This window comes from Pristiophorus japonicus, chromosome 14 (assembly GCF_044704955.1).
Source record: "Pristiophorus japonicus isolate sPriJap1 chromosome 14, sPriJap1.hap1, whole genome shotgun sequence".
In the NCBI taxonomy this organism is placed as follows: domain Eukaryota; kingdom Metazoa; phylum Chordata; class Chondrichthyes; family Pristiophoridae; genus Pristiophorus; species Pristiophorus japonicus.
In genome coordinates this window covers 105920430-105946763 of record NC_091990.1, presented here as the reverse complement: position 1 = coordinate 105946763, position 26334 = coordinate 105920430, and the positions used below count along the sequence as shown (strand labels likewise).

General features: G+C 49.6%; 1 protein-coding gene across 1 annotated transcript in view; it reads left to right on the top strand.

Moving 5' to 3' along the window:
* The window catches only part of mrvi1 (murine retrovirus integration site 1 homolog), a gene marked incomplete at its 5' end in the record, with an annotated part of 156848 nt that overhangs the window by 66671 nt on the left and 63843 nt on the right, over positions 1-26334 (top strand). Inside the window, 7 exons of the mRNA XM_070899451.1 lie at positions 3932-4011; positions 4946-5025; positions 8119-8292; positions 10181-10258; positions 13039-13142; positions 20027-20077; positions 20178-20762. Of these exons, the coding sequence (XP_070755552.1) occupies positions 3932-4011; positions 4946-5025; positions 8119-8292; positions 10181-10258; positions 13039-13142; positions 20027-20077; positions 20178-20762 (1152 nt within the window). The remainder of the gene's footprint in view (positions 1-3931; positions 4012-4945; positions 5026-8118; positions 8293-10180; positions 10259-13038; positions 13143-20026; positions 20078-20177; positions 20763-26334) is intronic.

The following is a 26334-nucleotide window of genomic DNA, read 5'->3' as shown; positions in this document are numbered from 1 at the left end:
GTGTGAAACGCGGCAGCCAATTTGCGCACAGCAAGCTCCTACAACAGCAATGTGATAATAACCAGATAATCTATTTTTAGTAATGTTAATGGAGGGATAAATATTGGCCAGAAAACCGGGGAGGACTCCCCTGCACGTCTTCGAAATAATGGGTGTGCGATCTTTTACATCCACCCGAGGGGGCAGATGGGGCTTCGGTTTAACTTCTCATCTGAAAGACGGCACCTCTGACAGTGCAGCACTCCCTCAGGGGGCTAGAAGTTCCACTTTTGAAAAGTAGAAAAAGTAGCACCAGGCGCTAATGATTCGCTCCTGCTGGGAAATTCAGCATTGGCAGTAAATCAAGCGCTAACCACTTCTCTTGCGGTGCTAAAGTGCGAGAGCGGGGAGGTAGCGGCAGAGCTTTGAGCAATGTGCAGTGTAATGCTAACGGCCTCAGAGGCTGCTTCCCTCACTGAAAGGGAAGGGCCAGTAATGGAGCACAAGATAGTTGCCGGCAGCTCTGCGTTGCCAGGCGACCTGCGCGATGGCCATTACAGCCCCAAACACTCGGAGAGCGGAGGGCTTGGACATCGCGCAGCAGTGAAACATGAAAAACATTGCACAGGCACCAGACTGGTGCAAATAATATAGGTTGGCCTACCTTAAAACCACTCCCTTTAATTAGCACTCCCCAAGCGGCCGCCCGAGTTCACAACGCCGCCTCTTGCTGCCGTTGTTGACGCCCGGCGATACAGCAGGGGGCGGGGGGCAATTTCACATCCGGGGCGGTAACGGGGCGCTGCGCACTTTATGACGTCACGATCTGCAAGGCACGAGAGACCCAGGCGGTAAGCGTTAGCGTCAACGCTAAACCAGCAGGGAAATTCGCATGCAATCCCCCAGGCGCTAACGTCAAGCACTAAGCAGACAAAGTTGTAATGTACGCTGCCACAGTTAAAAAGAGCAGGAAGGAGTCAGTGTGAATCAGGGAAAATGGATTTATTTAGCAAACAGTAAGAAAGAAAGAAAGACTTGAAATTATACAGTGCCTTTCATGACCACTGGATGTCTCAAAGCGTTTTACAGCCAATGAAGTACTTTTGAAGTGTAGTCACTGTTGTAATGTAGGAATGGCAGCAGCCAACTTGCGCACAGCAATCTCCCACAAACAGCAATGTGATAATGACCAGATAATCTGTTTTTGTAATGTTGATTGAGGGATAAATATTGGCCAGGGCACCGGGAATAACTCCCCTGCTCTTCTTCGAAATAGTGCCATGGGATCTTTTACACCCACCTGACAGTTTAGCATCTCATCCGAAAGTCGACACCTCCGACAGTGCAGCGCTCCCTCAGTACTGCCCCTCCGACAGTACAGTGCTCCCTCAGTACTGCCCCTCCGACAGCGCAGCGCTCCCTCAGTACTGCCCCTCTGACGGTGCAGCACTCCCTCAGTACTGCCCCTCCGACAGTGCGGCGCTCCTTCAGTACTGCCCCTCTGACAGTGCAGCACTCCCTCAGTACTGCCTCTCCGACAGTGCAGTGCTCCCTCAGTACTGCCCCTCCAACAATGCAGCACTCCCTCAGTACTGCCCCTCCAACAGCGCAGCGCTCCCTCAGTACTGCCCCTCTGACAGTGCAGCAGTCCCTCAGTACTGCGCCTCCAACAGTGCAACGCTCCCTCAGTACTGCCCCTCCGACAGTGCGGCGCTCCCTCAGTACTGCCATTCCGACAGCGCAGCACTCCCTCAGTACTGCCCCTCTGACAGTGCAGCACTCCCTCAGTACTGCCCCTCCGACAGTGTCCCCTCAGTACTGCACTGGGAATGTTAACCTAGATTTTTGTGCTCAATTTTCTGGAGTGGAACCCACCACCTTCTGAGTCCGAGGCAAGTGTGCTACCTACTGAGCCACGGTTGACTCTGTAAAAACTTAACTTAATAATAATGCACTAATATAAATGCTTTTGTGGCAAAAGGAGGCCGAAATCCCGAAACATGAGAGTGAAGTTAAAGGCTAAAGCTGATCGTGAGATTAAATATCAAGCTCTTTCCTGTAGCTGAGCCAATAGAGGAGTCTCGCTGGAGAGCTTGCAGTCATTGAGAGGGAGAAAAATGCTTGGCCTTAGGCCAAGCTTCTCGGAGGCAGCGACAGGACCGGAGATTTCATTTGCAATCCAAAGAGATAGCGAGCCAATGAGCGATGAGTGTGAACTGTCTGTGCCGTTAGGGAGAGTCTGTCATCGCAGAACTTTGTGTTTTGGGAAAGGTGAAGAGTCACCAAGTCAGCACCCTTTGTGCTTTCGTCTTCTTAAACTTTCTTCTTAAATTAAAACTTGCAGGGCTCTGAGGAAAGTGCAGGGGGGAGTGGGACTGATTGGATCGCTCTTTCAAAGAGCCGGCACAGGCTCGAGGGGCCGAATGGTCTCTATCATGTATTTGCTTCATGGGTTCTTTTGGTTGGTTTATTAGCAAAAAGGTTTAACAATCACACCAAACATTACCAGTTCATCCACCAGGCTCACAACCACCTGTCTCATCGTGGATCCTCTGAACCCAACTTTTATTGAGTCTTGTGAACATCACGTGACAGGCTAAGCCTGTGAGCATCCTCACAGATACATACCTTACAGCCTCATTCTGCACTGTATTATTCTATGACTTGATTGCAAAGGCGAGAACATATTGGATGGATGTGATACAGGGAACTATCACAGGCGAGCAGTGTGGTTTTACTTGTAACCTGATAAAATTGAGAGGGATCTGGTCTCCATCTGTTCCAGAACAAGATATAAGCTCCCTCGAACAAGGGCACATTCACTCCAATCTGATTGTACAAACATCCATCACCGTCTTTCCTCACATTCTGACATTGTGTCTTAATAAAAAATAAGTAACATCTTATTGCAGAGAAATTTTTAGAACAATGACATCAGCCGTAATCCTGCAAAACCAGACAGGGACCAAGAGTCCAAGAGTCAGCTGTGGCTCAGTGGGTAGCCTCTGAGTCAGAAGGTTGTGGGTTCAACCACATCCACTCCAGGGATTTGAGCACAAAGATCCAGGCTGACCCTCCAGTGTATTGCTGAGGGAGTGCTGCACTGTCGGAGGGGCAGTACTGAGGGAGCACTGCACTGCGGAGGGGCAGTACAGAGGGAGTGCTGCTCTGTCGGAGATGCCATCTTTTAGAAGAGACATTTAACTGAGGTCCCGTCTGCTCTCTCAGGCAGACGTAAAAGATCGTAGGGCACTGTCTTGAAGGAGAGCATTGGAGTTCTCCCTAGTGTCCTGGGGCCATTACTAATCCCTCAATCAACATCACTAAAACAGATGATCTGATCATTATCATATTGCTGTTTGTGGGAGCTTGCTGTGCGCAAATTGACTGCCGCATTTCCCTACAATACAACAGTGACTTCGAATAGTAATTAATTGGCTGTAAAATGATTTAGGACGTCCTGAGGTGGTGAATGGCGCTATAGAAATACAAGTCTTTCTTTTTCACATCCATGTTTGGCAGAGCAGTGTTTATTGAAGGGAACTGGTGAGTTGTAGCATCTAGGACGGGCAGTGATCGCTGGAACTGAACAGGCTAAACTTTACATTGTTTTATCGGTCTGAAAGGACGATTGGGAATAACTCTCCTGGGACATGAATAATAAATATAATTCCAACATTTGCAGAGACTTTGTTTGGGTATATGCTGATGTTGGGGTTGTGGAAGCGGGGGTGGGAGGGTTAATCTTATCATTCTGTAAAGGTGAGTTATCTGTGTATTGTAATATATATAGTGCCACCTGTGGACTACTGTGGCACTGCAGCCAGTGCTGTGTACAAATAAAGAGGGAACAGGTCACTTGACTAGAGTTCCTGCATGTTCTGCCATTTTAAGGCTTGTGTGTGTTTGTGAGTTGTACTGAAGATATAACATGTATAAAATCTGATTGCAGGTGAGTGCGATGCCAGCGATAGTCCTTCCAGAGGTCAGCGGCTCTTCAGACAGGGACTTTGACCAAACGACACAGATAAGGTGAGTACCCTGGGGCTGGACAGCAGCAGAGATTCTCAGATCCACCACTGGAAGATCTGCGGGAAACCACGGAGAACTGGCGTAAGCGCTGGACAATTGCAAGAGACTCCGCAGGAATCAACGGCGCGTTTGTTTCTCCCTCTCCTCCCCTGAAGGCAACGATTCATGTTCAGTCCCAGTACAAGTAGTACTGGCCATGATTCAATGCCCAACCCAAGCTCCCCCTCATTATAGCTCTCTTGCCACTGAGTCAGAAGGTCGTGGGTTCGAGTCCCATCCGGAGACTTGAGCACAAAATCTAGGCCAACGCTCCCAATGCAGTGCTGAGGGAGTGCTGCACTGTTGAAGGGGCAGTACTGAGGGAGCGCAGCACTGTCAGACGGGCAGTACTGAGGGAGCGCTGCACTGTTGGAGGGGCAGTACTGAGGGAGCGCTGCACTGTCAGAGGGGCAGTACTGAGAGAGCGCTGCACTGTCAGAGGGGCAGTACAGAGGAAGGGCTGCACTGTCGGAGGGGCAGTACTGAGGGAGCGCCGTATTGTCGGAGGGGCAGTACTGAGGGAGCACCACATTGTTGGAGGGGCAGTACTGAGGGAGCGCCGCACTGTCGGAGGGCAGTACAGAGGGAGCGCCGCACTGTCGGAGGGGCAGTACTGAGGGAGCGCTGCACTGTCGGAGGGACAGTACTGAGGGAGCGCTGCACTGTCGGAGGGGCAGTATTGAGGGGGCGCTGCACTCTCGGAGGTGCCGTCTTTCAGATGAGACGTTAAACCGAGATGGATCGGTTTATTCCCCCAGTGCTTATTCCACAGCCCCCGGTCTTTGCCTATTCTTTCCGCAGCTTTCGATGGGTAACATCGTCCCATTAAATTTATGCAGCGTGAATTCATTTGGTTTTTATTTACATCTAAAACTGCTGTGGTTGGTCTCTGCAGATCCCACAGTCCCACTCAGAGACGGTCGAGCAGGAACTCGAGAACTTCCTTGTCCTCTACAAGTTCTCTGACGTCTGTTGGTAAAGTATTGAGCAGTAACGAGATCTCAGACTAACTTCATATCTTCCTCATTGTCTGCACTTCTTAATGCTACACTTCATTCTTCTGTCTCGATTTATCATGTTGATGCAGCAGGTCTCTCTGACTCTCACTGTATCTCTCTGTTTCTTCACCCTCTCTCTCGGTCTCTGTCTCTCTCTCTCTCTCTCTCTCTGTCTGACTCTCTGTCTCTCTCTCTCTCTCTGTCTGACTCTCTGTCTCTCTCTTTCTCTTCTTTCTTCTTAGATGGTCCCTCGTATCGAGGATGACTTGCTTCCACACCAAAAAGGGATAAGTTCACAGGTGTTTCAATGAAGGACCTAATATTCCAGATCCCAGACTACATATTGAAGGGTGGAAGATGCCTGTGCATGGATTTTTTTAACTTGTAGTGATCGTTGCACATCAGCCACCACACGGGCTTGACAGAGCTCGGTCTTGGTCAAGTGGTAAGGATTAACCAGGATGACTGGAGACCAGATCTTTCTCTACGTCTCCTCTATCTGTCTATCTCTCCTCTCTCTGCCTCTTCCTCTTTCTCCATCCCTCCTCTATCTGTCTGACTCTTCCTCTATCTCGCCACTTTCTCTGCCTCTCTCAGTTTCTTTCTAGCTCTCTGGCTGTCTCGAGCCTGCTCCACCATTCAATAAGATCATGGCTGATCTTCTACCTCAACTCCACTTTCCTGCACTATCCCCTTATCCCTTGATTCCCTTAGTGTCCAAAAATCTATCGATCTCTGTCTTGAATATACTCAAAGACTGAGCTTCCACCGCCCTCTGGGGTAGAGAATTCCAAAGATTCACAACCCTCTGAGTGAAGAAATTTCTCCTCATTTCAGTCCTAAATGGCCTGAGACTGTAACCCCTGGTTCTTGACATCCTCCCTGCATCTACCATGTCAAGCCCTGTAATAATTTTGTATGTTTCAATTAGATCACCTCTTGTTCTTCGAGACTCTAGAGAAAATAGGCCTAGTCTACTCAATCTCTCCTCATAGGACAATCTACCCATCCCAGGAATCAGTCTGGTGAACCTTTGTTGCACTCCCTCCATGGCAAGTATATCCTTCCTTAGGTAAGAGACCAAAACTGTACACAATACTCCAGGTGCGGTCTCACCAGGGTCCTATACTCTTATACTCCCTTTTGTAATAAAGGTCAACATACCATTTGCTTTCCTAATTGCTTGCTCTACGTGCATGTTAACTTCCAGTGATCCGTGTACAAGGACACCCAGGTCCCTCTGAACAACATAACATAAGAACATAAGAATTAGGAACAGGAGTAGACCATCTAGCCCCTCGAGCCTGCTCCGCCATTCAACAAGATCATGGCTGATCTGGCCGTGGACTCAGCTCCACTTAACCCGCCCGCTCCCAATAACCCTTAATTCCCTTATTGGTTAAAAATCTATCTGTGATTTGAATACATTCAATGAGCTAGCCTCAACTGTTTCCTTGGGCAGAGAATTCCACAGATTCACAACCCTCTGGGAGAAGAAATTCCTTCTCAAATCAGTTTTAAATTGGCCTCCCCGTATTTTGAGGCTGTGCCCCCTAGTTCTAGTCTCCCCGACCAGTGGAAACAACATCTCTGCCTCTATCTTGTCTATCCCTTTCATTATTTTAAATGTTTCTATAAGATCACCATTCATCCTTCTGAACTCCAACGAGTAAAGACCCAGTCTACTCAATCTATCATCATAAGGTAACCCCCTCATCTCCGGAATCAGCCTAGTGAATCGTCTCTGTACCCCCTCCAAAGCTAGTATATCCTTCCTTAAGTAAGGTGACCATAACTGCACGCAGTACTCCAGGTGTGGCCTCACCAATACCCTGTACAGTTGCAGCAGGACCTCCCTGCTTTTGTACTCCATCCCTCTCGCAATGAAGGCCAACATTCCAACAACATTTCCCAATCTCTCACCATTTAAAAAATACTCTGCCTTTCTATTTTTTCTACAAAAGTGGATAACATCATGTTATATTCTATCTGCCACATTCTTGCCCACTCACGTAACTTGTCTATATCTCTTCGTGTCCTCCGCGCAGCTTACTTTCCCAGCTAGCTTTGTATCTCAGCAAACTTGGATACATTGCACTCGGTCCCTTCATCTAGGATATTGATATAGATTGTGAAAAGCTGAGGCCCCAGCACTGATCCTTGCGGTACCCCACTAGTTACAGCCTGCCAACCCGAAAATAAACTGTTTATTCCTACTCTCTGTCTTCTGTCCATTAACCAATCCTCAATCCATGCTAGTATATTACCCCTAATCCCAAGAGCCCTGGTTTTGTGGCACCTCTTGTATGGCACCTTATCAATGTTGAGGTTGAGGTTGAGTGAGGTTGTGGTTGAATAATATTTTGTTTGAGTGAGGCTGAGGTTGAGTGAGGCTAAGATTGAGTGAGGTTGAGGTTGTGGTTGACTGAGGTTGAGTGAGGTTGCGGTTGAGTGAGGATGAGGTTGTGGTTGAGTGATGTTGAGGTTGAGTGAGGTTGAGGTAGTGGTTGAGTAAGGTTGAGTGAGGTTGAGGTTGAGTGAGGTTGTGGTTGAGTGAGGCTGAGGTTGAATGATGTTGAGATTGAGTGAGGTTGTGGTTGAGTGAGGTTGAGATTGAGTGAGGTTGAGTGATGTTGAGGCTGAGGTTGTGGTTGTGGTTGAGTGAGGTTGAGATTGAGTGAGGTTGAGGTTGAGTGATGTTGAGGCTGAGGTTGTGGTTGTGGTTGAGTGAGGTTGAGGTTGAGTGAGGTTGATTGAGGCTGAATGAGGTCGAGGTTGAGTGAGGCTAAGGTTGAGTGAGGTTGAGGTTGAACGAGGCTGCTGTTGAGTGCGGTTGAGGTTGAGTGCGGTTTGAGGATGAGTGAGGTTGAGGTTGAGTGAGGCTGAGGTTGAGTGAGGTTGAGGTTGAGTGAGGTTGAGTGAGGTTGAGGTTGCGGTTGAGTGCGGTTGAGATTGCGTGCGGTTGAGGTTGAGTGCGATTGAGGTTGAGTGAGATTGAGAGTGAGGTTGAGTGAGGTTGAGGTTGAGGTTGGGTGAGGTGACCTTGCTGATTGATGTTCCTTGCCGTTAGATGGAAACGGCCATGTTTATGATCTGGTGAATGACGAGTTGCCGGACGTGGAGCTTTCGGACGAAGATAAGAAGAAAAATGCCGAGCTCCTGGGGGAAGCGAAGAAGCTCAGCGAGAAGTTTCTCATGCGTCGTTGCCGTCGTTCCAGAAACAGCACTTCCGATTCGCCGCCAGGTAAACCGAGCAGTTCATAGCCGCAGAAAATTACTGAATTCACCGTTCCCGGCTTCTTCAGGTTCACACACTAACGCTCCCTCTACACTGTCCCATCACCACTCCAGGGCAGGTACAGCACGGGGTTAGATACAGAGTAAAGCTCCCTCTACACTGTCCCATCACCACTCCAGGGCAGGTACAGCACGGGGTTAGATACAGAGTAAAGCTCCCTCTATACTGTCCCATCAAACGCTCCCAGGGCAGGTACAACATCAGTTAGATACAGAGTAAAGCTCCCTCTACACTGTCCTATCAAACGCTCCCAAGGCAGTTACAGCACCGGTTTGATACAGAGTAAAGCTCCCTCTACAGTATCCCATCAAACGCTCCCAGGGCAGGTACAGCACCGGTTAGATACAGAGTAAAGCTCCCTCTATACTGTCCCATCAAACGCTCCCAGGGCAGGTACAGCACTGGTTAGATACAGAGTAAAGCTCCCTCTACAGTGTCCTATCAAACACTCCCAGGGCAGCTACAGGGAATTAAGTAATCGAATGTCAGTGTGTAAGGTTTGTAAGTTAAAGGAGGTTGCTGAGGTGTGGAGGATTTGAACATGAGGATAAGGATGTTGAGGTTCATGTCCTGCGACCCAGGGATGCAGTGGTGCTTTGCATAGCTGCAGTCCCAGCAGTGGATCGCTGAATGAGATCTGTCTCTGGAGGTTGGCAGCAGGGAGACCGACTGCGAGAGCATTAGAGAAAACAAGCCAAAAGTGTCATCAGTGGGTAGCTCTCTCTTCTATGAGTCACAAGGTCATGGGTTCAAGCCCCATTCCAGAGACTTGGGCCCAAAATCCAGGCTGACACTCCAGTGCAGTGCAGAGGGAGTGCTGCACTATCAGAGGGGCAGTGCTGAGGTAGCGTTGCACTGTCGGAAGGGCAGTGCTGAGGGAGCGTTGCACTGTCAGAGGGGCAATACTGAGACAGCGCTGCACTGTCAGAGGGGCAGTACTGAGGGAGTGCTGCACTGTCAGAGAGGTAGTACTGAGGGAGCGCTGCACTGTCGGGGGGGCAATAGCAAGGCAGCGCTGAACTGTGGGAGGAATACTTACGAGGGAGCACTGCACTGGCAGAGGGGCAGTGCTGAGGGAGTGCGGCACTTTCGGGGAGGCAGTACTGAGGGAGCGAAGCACTGTCAGAGGAGCATTACTGAAGGAGTACTGCACTGTCAGAGGGGCCATCTTTCAGATGAGACGTGAAACCAAGCTGTTGTCGGCCCTCTCTGGTGGATGTAAAAGATTCCATGCCACTATTTGGAAGAAGAGCAGGGGAGTTATCTCTAGTGTCCTGGCCAATATTCATCCCTCAGCTAACATCACTAAAAACAGATTATCTGGCCGTTATTACATTGCTGTTGTGGGAGTTTGCTGTGCACAAATTGGCTGCCCCTGCATTACAACAGTGATTAGACTTCAAAAGTACGTCATTGGCTGTAAAGCGCTTTGGGACATCATGATGCTGTGAAAGGCGCTATATAAATGCAAGTCTTTCTTAGCAGCATGGAGTAGAATCCCAGCAACATTAGGCGAAGGGTGGAGCTTAGCGTGAAGGTGGGAATTATGTCAAAAGTCAACTCGCAGTCTCTCTCTGATTTCTCTCCAGTGTTGTAAACCTAGGAATGGAGGAGGCCATTCAGCCCCTCGAGCCTGTTCCACCATTCAATCAGATCCTGGCAGATCAGCCATGATCTCACTGAATGGCGGAGCAGGCTCGAGGGGCCAAATGGCCTACTCTTCTAAGTGTTAATAGATATCTGTTTCTGATTTCTGCAGCGAGCACTTGAGTGGCGAATTATTATCCTTGCCCTCGGTGTTTCTGTATGACATGTTTCCTTTTATTAATTGCAGCACTGACTCCAACACGAACTCCGATAGCTTCCCCGAGCCCCTCCAGGAGTAACTCTGTGACAGTACAGCCTCAGATAGGTAGGTGTTCAGCGTCGGAGGAATGTGTTTTGAATTATAGATTCATTTCTTGGGACCGAGGGATCCAGTGCTGCCTGCCATATCATAGAATCATAGACATTTACAGGACGGAAGGAGGCCATTTGGCCCATCGTGTCTGTGCCGGCCAAAAAAGAGCTATCTATCCTAATCCCACTTTCCAGCTCTTGGTCCGTAGTCAATCAAGTTAGTCAGATACGACCTTCCCTTAAAAAATCCTGGATTAATCCATGTCTTTCTAAATTACATAAGGAATAGGAGCAGGAAAAGGCCTTTTGGCCTCTCGAACCTGCTCCGCCATTCAATAAGATCATGGCTGATCTGATCTTGGCCTCAACTCCACTTCCCTGCCCGCTCCCCATAACCCTTGACTCCCTTATCTTTCAAAAATCTGTCTCTTTCCACCTTAAATATATTCAATGACCCAGCCTCCACATCTCTCTGGGGTAGAGAGTTCCAAAGATTCACGAACCTCAGAGAAGAAATTCCTCCTCATTTCCGTTTTAAATGGGCGACCCCCTATTCTGAAACTATGTCCCCTAGTTCTAGATTCCCCCACGAGGGGAAACATCCTCTGCATCTACCCTGTCGAGCCCCCTCAGTATCTTATATGTTTCAATAAGATCACCTCTAATTCTTCTAAACTCCAATGAGTAGAGGCTCAACCTCCTCAACCTTTCCTCATAAGTCAACCCCCTTATGTCCGGAATCAACCTAGTGAACCTTGTCTGAGCTGCCTCCAATGCAAGTATATCCCTCCTTAAATATGGAGACCAAAACTGTACGCAGTACTCCAGGTGTGGTCCTACCAAGCATCATCATCATAGGCAGTCCCTCAAAATCGAGGAAGACTTGCTTCCACTCCAAAAGTGAGTTCTCAGGTGACTGAACAGTCCAATACAAGAATTACAGTCTCTGTTTCAGGTGGGACAGACAGTGGTTGAAGGAAAGGGTGGGTGGAGAGTCTAGTTTGCCGCACGCTCCTTCCGCTGCCTGCGTTTGGTTTCTTCATGCTCTCAGCGACGAGGCTCGAGGTGCTCAGTGCCCTCCCAGATGCTCTTCCTCCACTGAGGGTAGTCTTTGGCCAGGGATTCCCAGGTGTCGGTGAAGATGTTGCACTTTATGAAGAAGGCTTTGAGGATGTCCTTGAAACGTTTCCTCTGCCCACCTGGGGCTCGTTTGCTGTGCAGGAGTTCTGAATAGAGCGCGTGCTTTGGGAGCCTTGTGTGTGGCATGGCCTGCCCAAGCATACCAAGCAAACTGCGCAATTATCAGACATCCCATTCCTGTTTATATTTTCAGTCCCCGCCCCCACCCTTCTCTCGCCGACTCATACTGCACCACGACCCGTCCCCATACGCGGGCCAAGACTGCGAGTGTCTGCGGGCTGTCCGGCCATGGGGGGCAGCGTCACAGTCCATCCCAATTCTGTCCTCGCCAAAACATTCCCACACGTCCTTCCCAGCGGCAACCAGCAGAGACCCTGACTGATCTCCTGAGCCCAGGGGCAGTGAGATCTATTACCGTGACCCATCAATGACAACTGGGCTCAGCTCACTGTACAGAGGCCGCCCATCAGAGCAGCACTGACATTAGTACAAAAAATGCTGGGAATACTCAACCGGTCAGGCAGCACTTGCGCAGGGTGAAACAGAATGGAAAAAGTTAACGATGTAACAGGTTTTTAAGCAAGCACAAGGGGAGAGGAGAGGAAAAAACAAAAGGGAAGGTCTGTGATTGGGTGGAAGGCAGGAGAGATTAGAGAGACAAAAGGGATGCTGGTGTAAGGGAAGGAGACGGTAATGGGACAAGTTAAGAAACAAAAGATCGGTCTGGAAGAGCTGTAAATAGGAATGGCAGAATCATCACCAGCTACTGTCTGAGAAATGGGGGCAGTGGTTATGATCTGAATCGATGTTGAGCCCTGAAGTGTAAAACTGTTCTTGGACTGTTTGCTCAGAACTGCAGCAGACATTGTGTGTAACTTCTGAAAATTCCCCTGGATGAATCATTTTGATTGCTATTCAATATTCAGCGGACGTCTCTGTATATGAGAGGAGGTACAAACACAGAAATTCAAGCGCGCCCAGATGTGTCTGCAGTCTGTCGCCCCTTGGACATTGGGAGCCTTGCTTCCCTCTTGCCCTGCTTCACCTGCTCCGTAAAGAAGGAGATGTAGTTGTCCCTCCTGTAGATGTCAGCCGTGGCTCAGTGGGGTGCACTCTCGCCTCAGAGTCAGAAGGTTGTGGGTTCAAGGCCCACTCCGGGGATTTCAACACAAAATCTAGGCTGATACTCCAGTGCGGTATTGAGGGAGAGCTGCATTGTCGGGGGTGCCGTTTTTCAGATGAAACGTGAAACCGAGGCCCTGTCTTTTCTCTCAAGGGGTTGTAAAAGATCCCATGGCACTATTACGAAGAAGAGCAGGGGAGTTATTCCTGGTAATCTGGGCCAATATTTATCCCTCAACCAACATCACTGAAAAACAGAATATCTGGTCATTATCACATTGCTGTTTGTGGGATCTTGCTGTGCAAAGGCTGGCTGCTGCATTTCCCACATTACAACAATATCTGCACTCATTGGCTGTGAAGCGCTTTGAGGCGTCCTGAGGTTGTGAAAGACGCTATATAAATGCAAGTCTTTCAGTATTTCTTTCTTAAATACCTTCGAATGGGAGAGAGTGTAAAGTGAGGGTGTGACGAGAGATCTGATGTGAACCGCATCGTCCAGTGTAAACATGCTAATGATTCTTCCACTAGGTTCAGATACACCCGCTGCAAACTGCGCCGGAACAACGGTTGTGATTTCGGCTCCGGCAGGGGAGAAACCTCCTCCCTCACCCAACCGGGACAAAGAAAGGAAGGTAAGACACGGGGGCTTGGAATGGTGGGGGGGACGGAGGCGGGGGGAGATGTGGTGCGGAGTCCCTGTCTTGTTAAATAACAGCCCACAAAGCTTGCTGCCAGTTCATTTGATTGGAATTAAGTGGAATATAATGTCAGGCTTCATCTTTGACTTGGAGATGAGCGGAGAATAGTAATCTTGGCGGATTAGCATCAATCAGATACGGCAGAGCACACGGCGATGCTCATGGTGAGCTTATTCACTTTGGTGGGAGGATTAGAAAAATAGGTTATTTTTTAAATGGTGTGACACTATTAAATATTTGTATTCAGAGAGATTGAGGTAACAGAGAGTTAGCGGGCAGGTACAGCAAGCGATTGGGAAGGCAAATGGCATATTGGCCTTTATTGCAAGGAGGAGTTGGAGTATAATTGTACAGGGCTTTGGTGAGATCATACCTGGAGTACTGTGCACAGTTTTAGTCTCCTTATGTGAGGAGAGATATATTTGCCTTCGAGGCAGTGCAACATAGGTTCCCTCGCTTGATTCCTGGGATGTGAAGGTTGTCCTATGAGGAGAGATTGAGTAAATTGCACCTATACTGTCTGAGTTTAGAAGAATGAGAGGGGATCTCATTGAAAGATATAGGGGCCGATATTCCCCCCGCCTCCAAAGCTCCATTGCCGCCTTGAAGAGGCAGGAATGGAGCGGAGGGGCCTCACAGACCCGGGGAGGACGGATGGGCCGCCCCGTCCTATGTTGACCCCGGGCCCGGAGCGGTGGGAACGTGTTTCCGCACCACCCGTGCTACCGCTTTCGGACACGTGCCGACCCCACGCCGACCGGTGGAGACCCCCTTTCCGACCCCCGTGCAGAATTGCCCTGTGAGAGTGGCACCACCACCGGTCGGTGCCCCCGGCAACTTTCCCCGGCGGGGAGCTGTGTGTGGCTGGGCGCCCGCCCGCCCTTAAAGGGGAGGTGACGCTGCCGGTGACTCCATTTTATATTCTACTGACGGCCGACTGCCAGGTTGGCCCGACAATTACGCCCACAGGTTCAGCTGGGCTGCCAACAGCCAGGCTTGGGTGCCAGGGCACTGGCCCGGCTGAAACCCTCCCTGGTGGCCCAGTCAGCATCACTAACGTGGCTGCAGAGTTCGCAATGGCCCTCCCCTTTAACTGAGGGGCCAATGACTTGGAGCGATGGCTGTTCCGACTCGCCCCCACTTCCACCCCGTCTCCCGAAGGCCACTCTGACCCGCCTCCACTTCCGCCCCTCTCCCGGCACCAACACTGCTCCGACTTACCCCCACTTCCACCCCGTCTCCCGACACCAACACCGTTCCGACCGGAAACAAGAAACAAAGTGCTGAAAATCGCCGGATTGTCCGCCCCATGAATTGGGGCGGGCAGAACACTTAAAAATCGGTCGGTGCGCCCCATTTCGGGTGGAGGACAATTTCGGCCTCATAATATTCTGAGGGTGGATTGACAGGTTAGATGCTATGAGGTTGTTTCCCCTGGCTCGAGTGTTTAGAACCAGGGGGCACAGTCTCAGGATAAGGGGTCGGCCATTTAAGACTGAGATGAGGAGAAATTTCTTCACTCAGAGGGTGGTGAATCTTTGGAATTATCTGCCCCAGAGGACTGTGGAGGCTCAGTCGATGAATATATTTAAGGCTGGGATTGATAGGATTTTTGGACTCTAGAGGAATCGCAGGATATGGGGATCGGCGGGAAAGTGGCGTTGAGGTCAAACTATGTGGTACAGCAGCGGTTCCAGAAGGCGGCTCACCACCACCTTCTCAAGGGCACTTAGGGATGGGCAATAAATGCTGGCCTTGCCAGCGATGCCCACATCCCATGAACGAATAAAAAATAGCTCAGTGAGGTCAGGATCCAATGGGAAGTCCCCATCGCAATCCCCCTCTACCCTGTGTTATTTGGAACAACTTTGTGCCTAATTGATTGGGCTAGTGGGGTGAGCTAATTAACCCTTTCACATTCCTGCCAAAAACCATTGTCCCCTCTAAGCTGCGAGTGTGCGCAGGGCCGCAGTAGTCTCAACAGTACCACGCAGGCTTCTCACAAGCTCTCAAATACCTCCACTGTGCAGCCACTCAAACATTTAAAGGTTACGTGCTTTGAAAAAACTGGCTGCGCACAACAACGCAATTTTAGAGGAAACATTGCCGACACACCCATTAATTATGGCCATCTTAGCAACCCCCATCGCGCCCCCTGAGAATAAACAGTCCAATGACAGCGAGAAACAATTCATATCTGGAATCAATAACTCTACTTATATTTTGACTTGATTGATGACTGTATTCTCCAGCGAATCCTTCTAATTATTAATTCAATGATGCAACATTAAGCCTGTCATTAAATCTAATAACTCAAGCCCTATTAGTATAATAGCTTTATTTTTACCACTGGAGTTCGGAAGCTCTGGAACTGATTAACCATCGATAACATCTGAATGATTTATTTACACCAATCTGCTCCTTCTGCCCGGTCCTGAAGTGGATACAATTCACTCCCGCTCACACCCCGCGCTCACACTCCTCGCTCATACCCGCTCACACCCGACGCTCACTCCCAGTGCTCACACCCGTTGCTCATACCCGCTCACACACAGCGCTCACACTCAGCGCTCACTCCAGCTCACACCCATCGCTCATTCCTGCTCAGACCCAGCGCTCACTTCTGCTCACACCCATCGTTCACATCCATTGCTCACACCCATCAATTAATCCTGCTCACACCCAGCGCTCACTCCTGCTCACACCCAGCGCTCACTCCTGCTCACACCCATCGCTCACTCCCGCTCACACCCATCGCTCACTCCCGCTAACACCCATTGCTCACTACTGCTCACAACCAGCGCTCACTCCTGTACACACCCATCACTCACGCCCATCGCTCACTCCTGCTCACACCCATCGCTCACTCCTGCTCACACTCAGCGCTCACTCCCGCTCACACCCATCGCTCATTACTGCTCACACCCATCACTCACTACTGCTCACAACCAGCGCTCACTCCTGCTCAGATCCAATGCTCATTCCTGCTCACACCTAGCGCTCACTCCCACTCACACCCATTGCTCACTCCTGCTCACACCCATTGCCCACTCCTGTTAACACCCCTCGCTCACTCCTACTCACACCCATCGCTCATAGCCAGCAATCCTGCTCACACCCATCACTCAAGCCTAGTGCTCACCCCTGCTCACACCCATTGCTCACTCCTGCTCACACTCAGCGCTCACACCCAGCGCTCACACCCATCGTGCACTCCTGCTCACACTCATTGCTCACTCGTGCTCACACCCATCGTTCACTCTTGCTTACACCCAGCACTCACATCCAGAACTCACTCCTGCTCACATCCATCGCTCACTCCTGCTCACACCCATCGCTCACTCCTGCTCACACCCATCGCTCATTTCCGCTCACACCTATCGTTCACTCCTGCTCACACCCAGTGCCCACTGCTGCTCACACCCAGCACTCACACCCATCGCTCACTCCAGCTCACATCCAGCGCTCACACCCAGCACTCACTCTCGTTCACACCCATGCTCACTCCTGCTCACACCCATTGCTCAGTCCTGCTCACACCCATCAGTCACATCCAACGCTCACTCCTGCTCACACGCAGCGCTCACTCCCGCTCACACCCATCGCTCATTACTGCTCACACGTGCTTACACCCAGCGCTGACTCCCACTCACACCCATCGCTGACTCCCGCTTACACCCATCGCTCACTCTTGCTCACACCCACTCGCCCTGATACCCCACTCCCCCGATACCCCACTTCCTGATGCCCCACTCCCTGATACCCCACTCCCCCGATACCACACTTCCCAATTCCCCACACACCCCCGGATATGCCACCCACCGATACCCCACTCCCCCCGATACCCCACTCCCCCCGATACTCCACTCCCCGATACCCCACTATAATATTTCAATAGCGGGTTTTGGTTGCAAAGCACTCCTGTTGCGTGGAATGATTTGATCAGAGATGCCAAGCACAAACTCACTGAAAGACTGCGATAAAGGGAGCAAGGGAACAGCCCAGTTTTGAGGGAAATATTTCCGTCCGTTTCTGTGTTATTTTCCCCTGCTTGCACTCTTGGTATCGGAGATTGCCATGAGGTGTATTGAGATGGGAAACGGACTTCACTGAGCGTGTCAGCGGTGAATGAACCTGGGCTTTGAAGATCTACACCAATGGAGAAACCGCATTGGAGGAGTCACCTTGCTCTAAAATCTTCCCCTCCCTCCTGTCATGTCCTGCTCTCGCCACAGGCTTCACTCCCCACCAACCAGCAATGTATCCGAGCTGCCTCTGCTAAGTCCACTGTTGCTGTCAATGTCACGGGTTTGGAAGAAACAGTAGCTCCATCTCCTCCGTCCCATGCTACCACACGGAGCTGGCATCGCTGCTCTCGACACAACCACACTCCCGCAGGCTGCCCTCACTGCCCACCCTCGGTTATTGCATGCGTAAATGGCCGGGCCGAAAATAAAATGATCTCACTAACAACAGGAGCAGAGTTCTGTTTTTGATATCCTCCCTATTAACTGCTTCACCCCTGTGTGTTGGTCTCTCTCTGCCGGCCAGCCCTGGGCCTCTCCGGAGGCTGGTGTGGTTGAATTCTGTCCTGCTAAATAGACATCTTGTCCGTGCTGGAATTTTCAAGGTAAGAACGGGTGGGTTGGAGGCGTCGGGGGCGGGGGTGGGGGTGGTGGTGTGAAAGTTGAAAAAAATGTGAACCCCTGACCCCAACCCACCCATTCATTGTCACCTTTCACTCAGGCAGGGCCTGACGGGCTGGCGATTTACAGGAACAGGGAGGTTATGCTTGAACTGTATAAAACACTACTTAGGCCACAGAGGAAGCTGAGGGGAGACCTTATTGAGGTGTATAAAATTATGAGGGGCTTGGATAGAGTGGATAGGAAGGACCTATTTCCCTTAGCAGTGGTATCAACAACTAGTAGACATAGACTTAAAGTAATTGGTGGGAGGTTTAGAGGGGACTTCAGGGGAAATTGCTTCACCCAGAGGATGGTGGGGGTCTGGAACTCACTGCCTGAAAGGGTGGTAGAGGCAGAAACACTCACCACATTTAAAAAGTACCTGGATGTGCACTTGAAGTGCCGTAACCTACAGGGCTACGGACCAAGAGCTGGAAAGTGGGATTAGACTGGATAGCTCTTTGTCGGCCGGCGTGGACACGATGGGCCGAAATGGCTTCCTTCCGTGCTGTAAATTTATATGATTCTATGATATGATATGGAGGCCCGAAGCCTCTGCTTTGACCTGCTTGGCCGGTTTTACCGCAGGCGGCTGGGGATCCCGGGGCTCAGGATTCCCGGTGGATGCAGCAAGGCGGCCTCAGCCTCAGGGAGTGATCCCCGTGGGCCGGGAGGAGCAGGCGTCGGGCGCTACCGGTTAGCACCACCGCTAAACTCCAGTGGAATTTCACCGGAGTTGGCTGCCGCGCCCTGGTAAAAAGTTGTTTGCGCCCCGTTAAATTTTGGACGGACTTGGGTCTTTACAGAGAGTTTGAAATAGTTGAAGTGTTGAGCTAACTTGAAGTCAGCTCCAAGATTGGAGGTGGTGTGGGAGGTCCATTTAAGGCTGGGGCTATGGGGAAAGTGCCAGGGGTGGAGTGGGACTAATTGGATAGCTCTTTCTAAGAGCCGGCACAGGCATGATGGGCTGAATGGCCTCCTTCTGTGCTGTAGGATTCTAGAGGAGTTGGTGAGGCCTTCGATCAAGATGAAGAATGTAATGTATTTGCTTCATGGGTTCTTTGCTTAAAAATTCATAGCAACACATTGCTATTAAGAACTGGTTGGTTTATTCGCAAAGGTTTAACAATCACACTACACATTACCAATTCATCCACCAGGCACACAACCACCTGCCTCATCATGGATCCCCCGAACCCAACTGGCTAGGGTTTTATTGAGTTTTGTGAACATCACATGACTGGCTAAGCCACTCCCAACTCAACAGCTCTACAACTGTTTTGGTAAAACTTTTAAATCAAGTGCCCCTTTTTTAAGGGCACCAAAACCCACAATTTGACTTTAGCAGAGGGGTCAATAACTAGTAGACATAGACTTAAAGTAATTGGTGGGAGGTTTAGAGGGGACTTCAGGGGAATTGTCTTCACCCAGAAGATGGTGGGGGTCTGGAACTCACTGCCTGAAAGGGTGGTCGAGGCAGAAACCCTCACTACATTTAAAAAAATACCTGGATGTGCAACTGAAGTGCTGTAACCATTAAAGGGAACCTTGTCAAATCAAATTAAATTAACATTTTGTTCCTTGCTGAAATGATGCACTCCAATCCCTCCGGTTCCCACCTCACGCGGAAGGCCGCGAGAGTACCGGTGGACACCGCGTGTCAGCAGCTCTACAAACATGTGAGCTGACTCACAGGTGCATACATGACAGAGAGGTTCTAAGAATGGAGACACCAGAAGTAGACATGGTGTGGAGCAATCCAGGGTCAGAAACAACAGTATGAAAGGTAACAGGAACAGTTAGCTAAATCTTCTCCCTTGTCAAGTGGATCGGATCGCATGGAATGTGGCAGGGAAGTTTAAATTAACGGTTATCACAGTGAGTTACGTTACCGTCACAGTGTCCATCGGTTACGGGGTTAGAATGGCTCCATGTTTAATGGGCAGATCGCTCATTCCTGGTGTAAATTGTGAATATTATGAATTAGATTGTGAGCTGTAATCTATGGAGCCGTTATTACCAGTGGTAACGGGAGGTTGCCTGGGAAACAGGTTCTATTAGGTCTTTGTACTTTAAGTGCCACAGTAACCTTGCCTTGTTTTGGTGATATAAAATGTCATTGGCTTATAGCTTCTGGAAGTCCCTGGGACCAGAGAGAAAGACGTTCAACTAAATGTTGAGGTTAGTTTTGTTAATCTATTGTCATTTCATTACTGTTTCATGAGCAACACTGTTGTTTTTGACTGATTTTTTGTTTTAAATCCAAAACCCATCGCACTAGAAGCACGCCAGAAATTTATCTCCTGCCCGAAAGGTGGTGGAAGGCGGGAAATCATCTCCAGTGGCGAGGGCTTGCCACATCACTCCTTCTGCAGAGTTAGCGGATGCCTCGGTCCAGCGGAGAGATCCCGCTTCCCCGGGAACTGACACCTGCGGAGGACCCAATCCGCTGGACAAGAATGGTCGGGTCACAGCGGACCCCAGCGCCAATACCAACGGGGCACAGGGGCCATTGGGCAGTCCATCGAGGCTGAGAGCGCAGGAGTGCAAGGTGTTCCCTCTAAGGCCCTCGCTGCTTACTGTCTCCGAGTCGGCCTCTCTGAAAGGGACTGAGCCAGCCGCCGCTCGCCCCAGAGTGCCCTGCCGAGCCGAGATCAAATCATTCAGCTCGCAGCCTCTCCTGCGTGCTGTTTCCTGGGAGTGCATGGAGCTGGAAGATGAGCAGTGCTCCCCACCGCAGTCACCCACCAAGGCAGCAGAGAGTTTCAGCTTCGGCGAGGTGTTCGATTCCAGTCAACTGAAAGCCTCCGACGGCAAGGACCCGCCTGCCCAGCCCAAGACGCAGAAGCTCGCCAAGCTCCGCGAGGTAATGTTGATGCTTGTTACAGGGGACTCTCTGCAGAGAGACGGAGCGCATGCTGGGGGCCTGAGCATTCCCCTTTAAGGGCCGTTGAGGTGGCTGCCCCACATGGTTCCTATCACGATCCTGCAAGCCTAACGTAGACAGCCAACAACACCAGCAATGTCTTGCCATAGTCCGAGAGGCCGTGTGCGTACTTTGCATGTCTTAATTGCCATCTGCTCTGTTACAACAAGTCAGCATTGCTTGAGAGGGAACTCCTCAATCTGCTTGTTGAGAACACCGTGAATGTGAGCTGCCTTTGCTAGAACTTTTAACCTACACTGATAAACGCTTAGCAATTATTAAAAATCTTATATCCACATGCATTTTCTGTCTACAAACCTTACCTGCTGCTGTCATGTTTCAGTCACATTATGGTGTCACACATTGTAAATTTAGAATGGGAATTTCCAATGTAAACTAGTCACGCTGTACTTAAACCCTCCTGCCAGTGATGGCGCTTCAGTGCCTCAGTTTTGCGTCTCCCAGCTCCTAAGGCTGTGAGGCAGAGCATGTTCTGCGCTCCCACCAGCTCCACATCTCTGCTTGGCAAATTGCCACAGGATTTTTGCTTTTTAACTGTAAATAATATTTAAAATCAAAAAGTATTTTATTAAAATAGGGTGATAAGCTATGACTTCAAAATGGTGGGTTGAATTATATCGGTGTGCTTGTTCTGCTGTACCTTAGCCTTGCCTTTCTGTGTGAAAAATATAGAACTAGAGAACTTTAGAACTGTGCATCTTTTGGGGGAAGGGAAATCAAGTGGTTATCAATTGGATTCTCTAAGACTTCGATTTCTAACGTGCTCCGAGTCGGCCTCTCTGGAACACACCTGGTTCGCACTACCTGAATAGATGGTGGAAGCTGATTCCATCAATCATTTTAAAAGGGAGTTGGACAGGTATCTGAGGAAGAGGAACTGACAGAGTACAGACAAAAATCGGGGGAGTGGGACTAAGCGCGACTGCTCTTACACAGAACCGGCACAGGCCCAGCGGGCTGAATGGCCTCCTGCTGTGCTGTAAGTTTCTGTGAAACACCTGCAAGTGCTTTGCATACAATCAATTGCCTCATTATTGCTAAAGGAGGTTAAATACAGCAGCTATTTTACATAAAGGAGGATCCCACAATCAACATTGAGGGAGTTGAGCAGTTGTTGTGTTCCTGGTGGTGTTGGTTGATGGAGGAATGATGGGCCGGACACCAGGACACTTTATTCTTCAGATAGCACCATGGGATCTTTAACTTCAACATAAGCAGACCAACGAGATCCTCGGTTTAAGGTCACTTCTGAAAGACGGCCCCTCCAACAATGCAACACTGCCTCAGTACTGCCCCTCTGACAGTGCGGCACTCTCTCAGTACTCCCCCTCCTACAGAACAGCACTCCCTCAGTACTGTCCCTCTGACAGTGCAGCACTCCCTCAGTACTGCCCCTCCGACACTGTGGTGCTCCTTCAGTACTGCCCCTCCAACAGTGCAGCTCTCCCTCAGTACTGCCCCTCTGACAGTGCGGTGCTCCCTCAGCACTGCACTGGATCTGCTTGCTGTGTGTATTCTGTTCATGAGCCTGTCCTTTTTGAATATATTTAGAGGGAGACTGCGCACAGAACCCAGAGGGATTCTTCACTCATTGTGTGAACAATGGCAAAGTAATGAGGGTGTTAACAGTTTTGATAGGTTATCGGCAATTGGGAAATTCTGTACAAATCAAACTTTACACAATCTCCTCCTACATAGAATTACATACACCTAGAAGCTGGGACCTTTCACACCGCCCGGTTGTGAAGAAAAGATTGTGGTTGCCTCACTTCCGCCCACCTCTGGCACGGAATCTGGTGGCTGTGTATTGGGCAGACCGGCAGTGCTGCCGTGGCCTACTCGCTCCTCGAGTATTTTAATCGTCAAGAGCGTGATGTCGATTGGCATGCCATGCCGAACTGACACAGGCTGAGCGATTTTGGGCGTCATAAGAACATAATAAGAACATAAGAAATAGGAGCAGGAGTCGGCCATTTGGCCCTTCGAGCCTGCTCCGACATTCAATAAGATCATGGCTGATCTGATCATGGACTCAGCTCCACTTCCCTGCCCACTCCCCATAACCCTTGACTCTCTTATCGTTCGAAAATCTGTCTATCAACATCTTAAATACATTCAATGACCCAGCCTCCACAGCTCTCTGGTTGCAGAGAATTCCATAGATTCACGACTCTCTGAGTAGAAATTCCTCCTCATTTTCGTTTTAAATGGGCAACCCCTTATTCTGAAACTATGCCCCCTAGTTCTAGATTCCCCCACAAGAGGAAACATCCTCTCTGCATCTACCCTGTCAAGCCCCTTCAGAATCTTATACGTTTCAATAAGATCACCTCTCATTCTTCTAAACTTCAATGAGTATAGGCCCAACCTGCTCCACCTTTCCTCATAAGACAACCCCTTCATCCCAGGAGTTAACCTGGTGAGCCTCCAATGTAAGTATATCGCTCCTAAATAAGGAGACCAAAACTGCACGCCGTACTCCAGGTATGGCCTCCCCAATAGTTGTCGCAGGACTTCTCTGCTTTTATACTCCATTCCCCCTTGCAATAAAGGCCAACATTCCACTTGCCTTCCTGATTACTTGCTGTACCTGCATACTCACTTTTTCCTGCCCTCTCCAAAGCAGGCCCGTGCGTGTAGCCGTTGCCAGCTCGTAGACCCAGGCGAGAGCGGTGGAGAGCTGTAGCTCTCTTGGTCTTCAGTAACTCTGCAGAGTACGTTCTGCCCACTGAAGCCAGGCTCTGTGACAGGGCTGCATTCCTTGCTGATCACTGTTTCAAATAATTGTGACATTGTTTGGACTGGTTGCTGTAATCAGAAATTGTATGACACATGTAGCATGATAGTTTTCATACGTTCACGTATTTGAAACTGCAAACTGCTAGAAAGATTTCATCCAAATTGCAGTTATTTAATCAGTTTGTGATGACATTTTTTTCATTAATAATTGTACATAACAAATTAGCCGGCTACATTTTTGACAGTTTCCGCAGTTGGATTAAACATAGAATCCAGCTAAACCGCATGTTGCAATCTTTAAAATCTGACAGATTTATGTATTTTTAGGCTTTTATTTATCTTGCCTGCCCTCTCTGTCCCCCGGCAAAAGACGGGAAATGTAGCCAGAGACATTGCACTTCACTTTCATGAATCGCTATGACCTGAAATCGCCGCCCAGGCAGCCCCGCCTGAAAGGGCTCATTGCGCAGGTGGTTCTGCGCTGTGCTCGGTGAAATCAGCCGGCAGCACCAAGATAATGGTGCCGCCTTGTGAGCTTTTTACGGGCTCGAGCAAAACTCGCGCGGCGTTGGCACTGCCCATTTTTGGGCTCAATCGAATTTTTAGGCCATAGAATTTCCAGCTCAGAAACAGGCCATCCGGCCCGACTGTTACGTACCGGTGTTTATGCTCCACACGAGCCTCCTCCCACCCCTCTTCATCTCACCCCGTCAACATATCCTTCTATTCCTTTCTCCCTTATGTGTCAGTCATGGCTCAGTGGGTAGCACTCCAAGTTCCATTCCAGAGACTTGAGCACAAAATCCAGGCTCACACTCCCAGTGCAGTGTCGGAGGGGCAGTACTGAGGGAGCGCTGCACTGTCGGAGGGGCAGTACTGAGGGAGCGCTGCACTGTCGGAAGGGCAGTACTAAGGGAGTGCCACACTGTCGGTGGGTCAGTACTGAGGAAGCACTGCAGTGTTGGAGGGGCAGTACTGAGGGAGTGCTGCACTGTCGGAAGGGCAGTACTGAGGGAGCGCTGCACTGTCGGAGGGGCAGTACTGAGGGAGTGCTGCACTGTCGGAAGGGCAGTACTGAGGGAGCGCTGCAGTGTTGGAGGGGCAGTACTGAGGGAGAGCCGCACTCTCGGTGGGTCAGTACTGAGGAAGCGCTGCAGTGTTGGAGGGGCAGTACTGAGGGAGTGCTGCACTGTTGGAGAGGCAGTACTGAGGGAGTGCCGCACTGTCGGAGGTGCTGTCTTTCAGATGAGATGTTAAACCGAAGCCTCGTCTGCTCTCTCAGGTGGACGTAAAAGATCCCATGCTACTATTTCGAAGAAGAGCAGGAGGGTTCTCCCCGGTGTAGTGGCCAATAGTTATCCCTCAATCAACATCACAAAAATAGATTATCTGGTCATTATCACATCGCTGTTTGTGAGAGCTTGCTGTGCACAAGTTGGCTGCGCGTTTCCCACATTACACTCCAAAAGTACTTCATTGGATGTAAAGCACTTTGAGACGTCCGGTGGTCGTGAAAGACGCATTATAAACGTAAGTCTTTTTCTCATGTGTTTATCTAGCTTCCCTTTAAATGCATCTATACTATTCCCCTCAACCACTCCATGTAGTAACAAATTTGCTGGAGTTCTTTAAGAATGTAACAAGCAGGGTGGATAAGGGGAAACCAGTGGATGTGGTGTATTTGGATTTCCAAACGGCATTCGATAAGGTGCCACATAAAAGATAAAGGCTCACGGGGTTGGGGGTAATATATTAGCATGGATGGAGGATTGGCTAACTAACAGAAAACAGGGTCGGGTTAAATGGGTCATTTTATGATTGGTAAACAGTAACTAGTGGGGTGGCGCAGGGATCGGTGCTGGGGCCTCAACTATTTACAATCTATATTAATGACTTGGATGAAGGGACAGAGTGTAATGTAGCCAAGTTTGCTCATGATACAAAGATGGGTGGGAAAGCAAATGGTGAGGAGGACACAAAAAATATGCAAAGGGATATAGACAGGCTAAGTGAGTGGGCAAAAATTTGGCAGATGGAATATTATGTGGGAAAATGTGAAATTATCCACTTTGGCAGAAAAAATAGAAAACCAGATTATAGTTTAAATGGAGAAAAATTGCAAAGTGCTGCAGTACAGAGGGACCTGGGGGTCCTTGTGCATGAAACACAAAAAGTGAGTATGCAGGTACAGCAAGTAATCAGGAAGGCAAATGGAATGTTGGCCTTTATTGCAAGGAGGATAGAGTATAAAAGCAGAGAAGTCTTGCTACAACTGTACAGGGTATTGGTGAGGCCACACCTGGAGTACTGCATAGAGTTTTGGCTTCCGTATTTAAGGAAGGATATACTTGCATTGGAGGCTGTTCAGAGAAGATTCACTAGGTTGATTCCGGAGATGAGGGGGTTGACTTATGAAGATAGGTTGAGTAGGTTGGGCCTTTACTCATTGGAGTTCAGAAGAATGAGAGGTGATCTTATCGAAACATATAAGATAATGAGGGGGCTTGACAAGAGGATATTTCCACTCATAGGGGAAACTAAAACTAGGGGGCATAGTCTCAGAATAAGGGGCCGCCCATTTAAAACTGAGTTGAGGAGGAATTTCTTCTCTCAGAGGGTTGTAAATCTGTGGAATTCTCTGACCCAGGGAGCTGTGGCGGCTGGGTCATTGAATATATTTAAGGCAGAGATGGGCAGATTTTTAAGCAATAAGGGAATAAAGGGTTATGAGGAGCGGTCAGGGAAGTGGAAC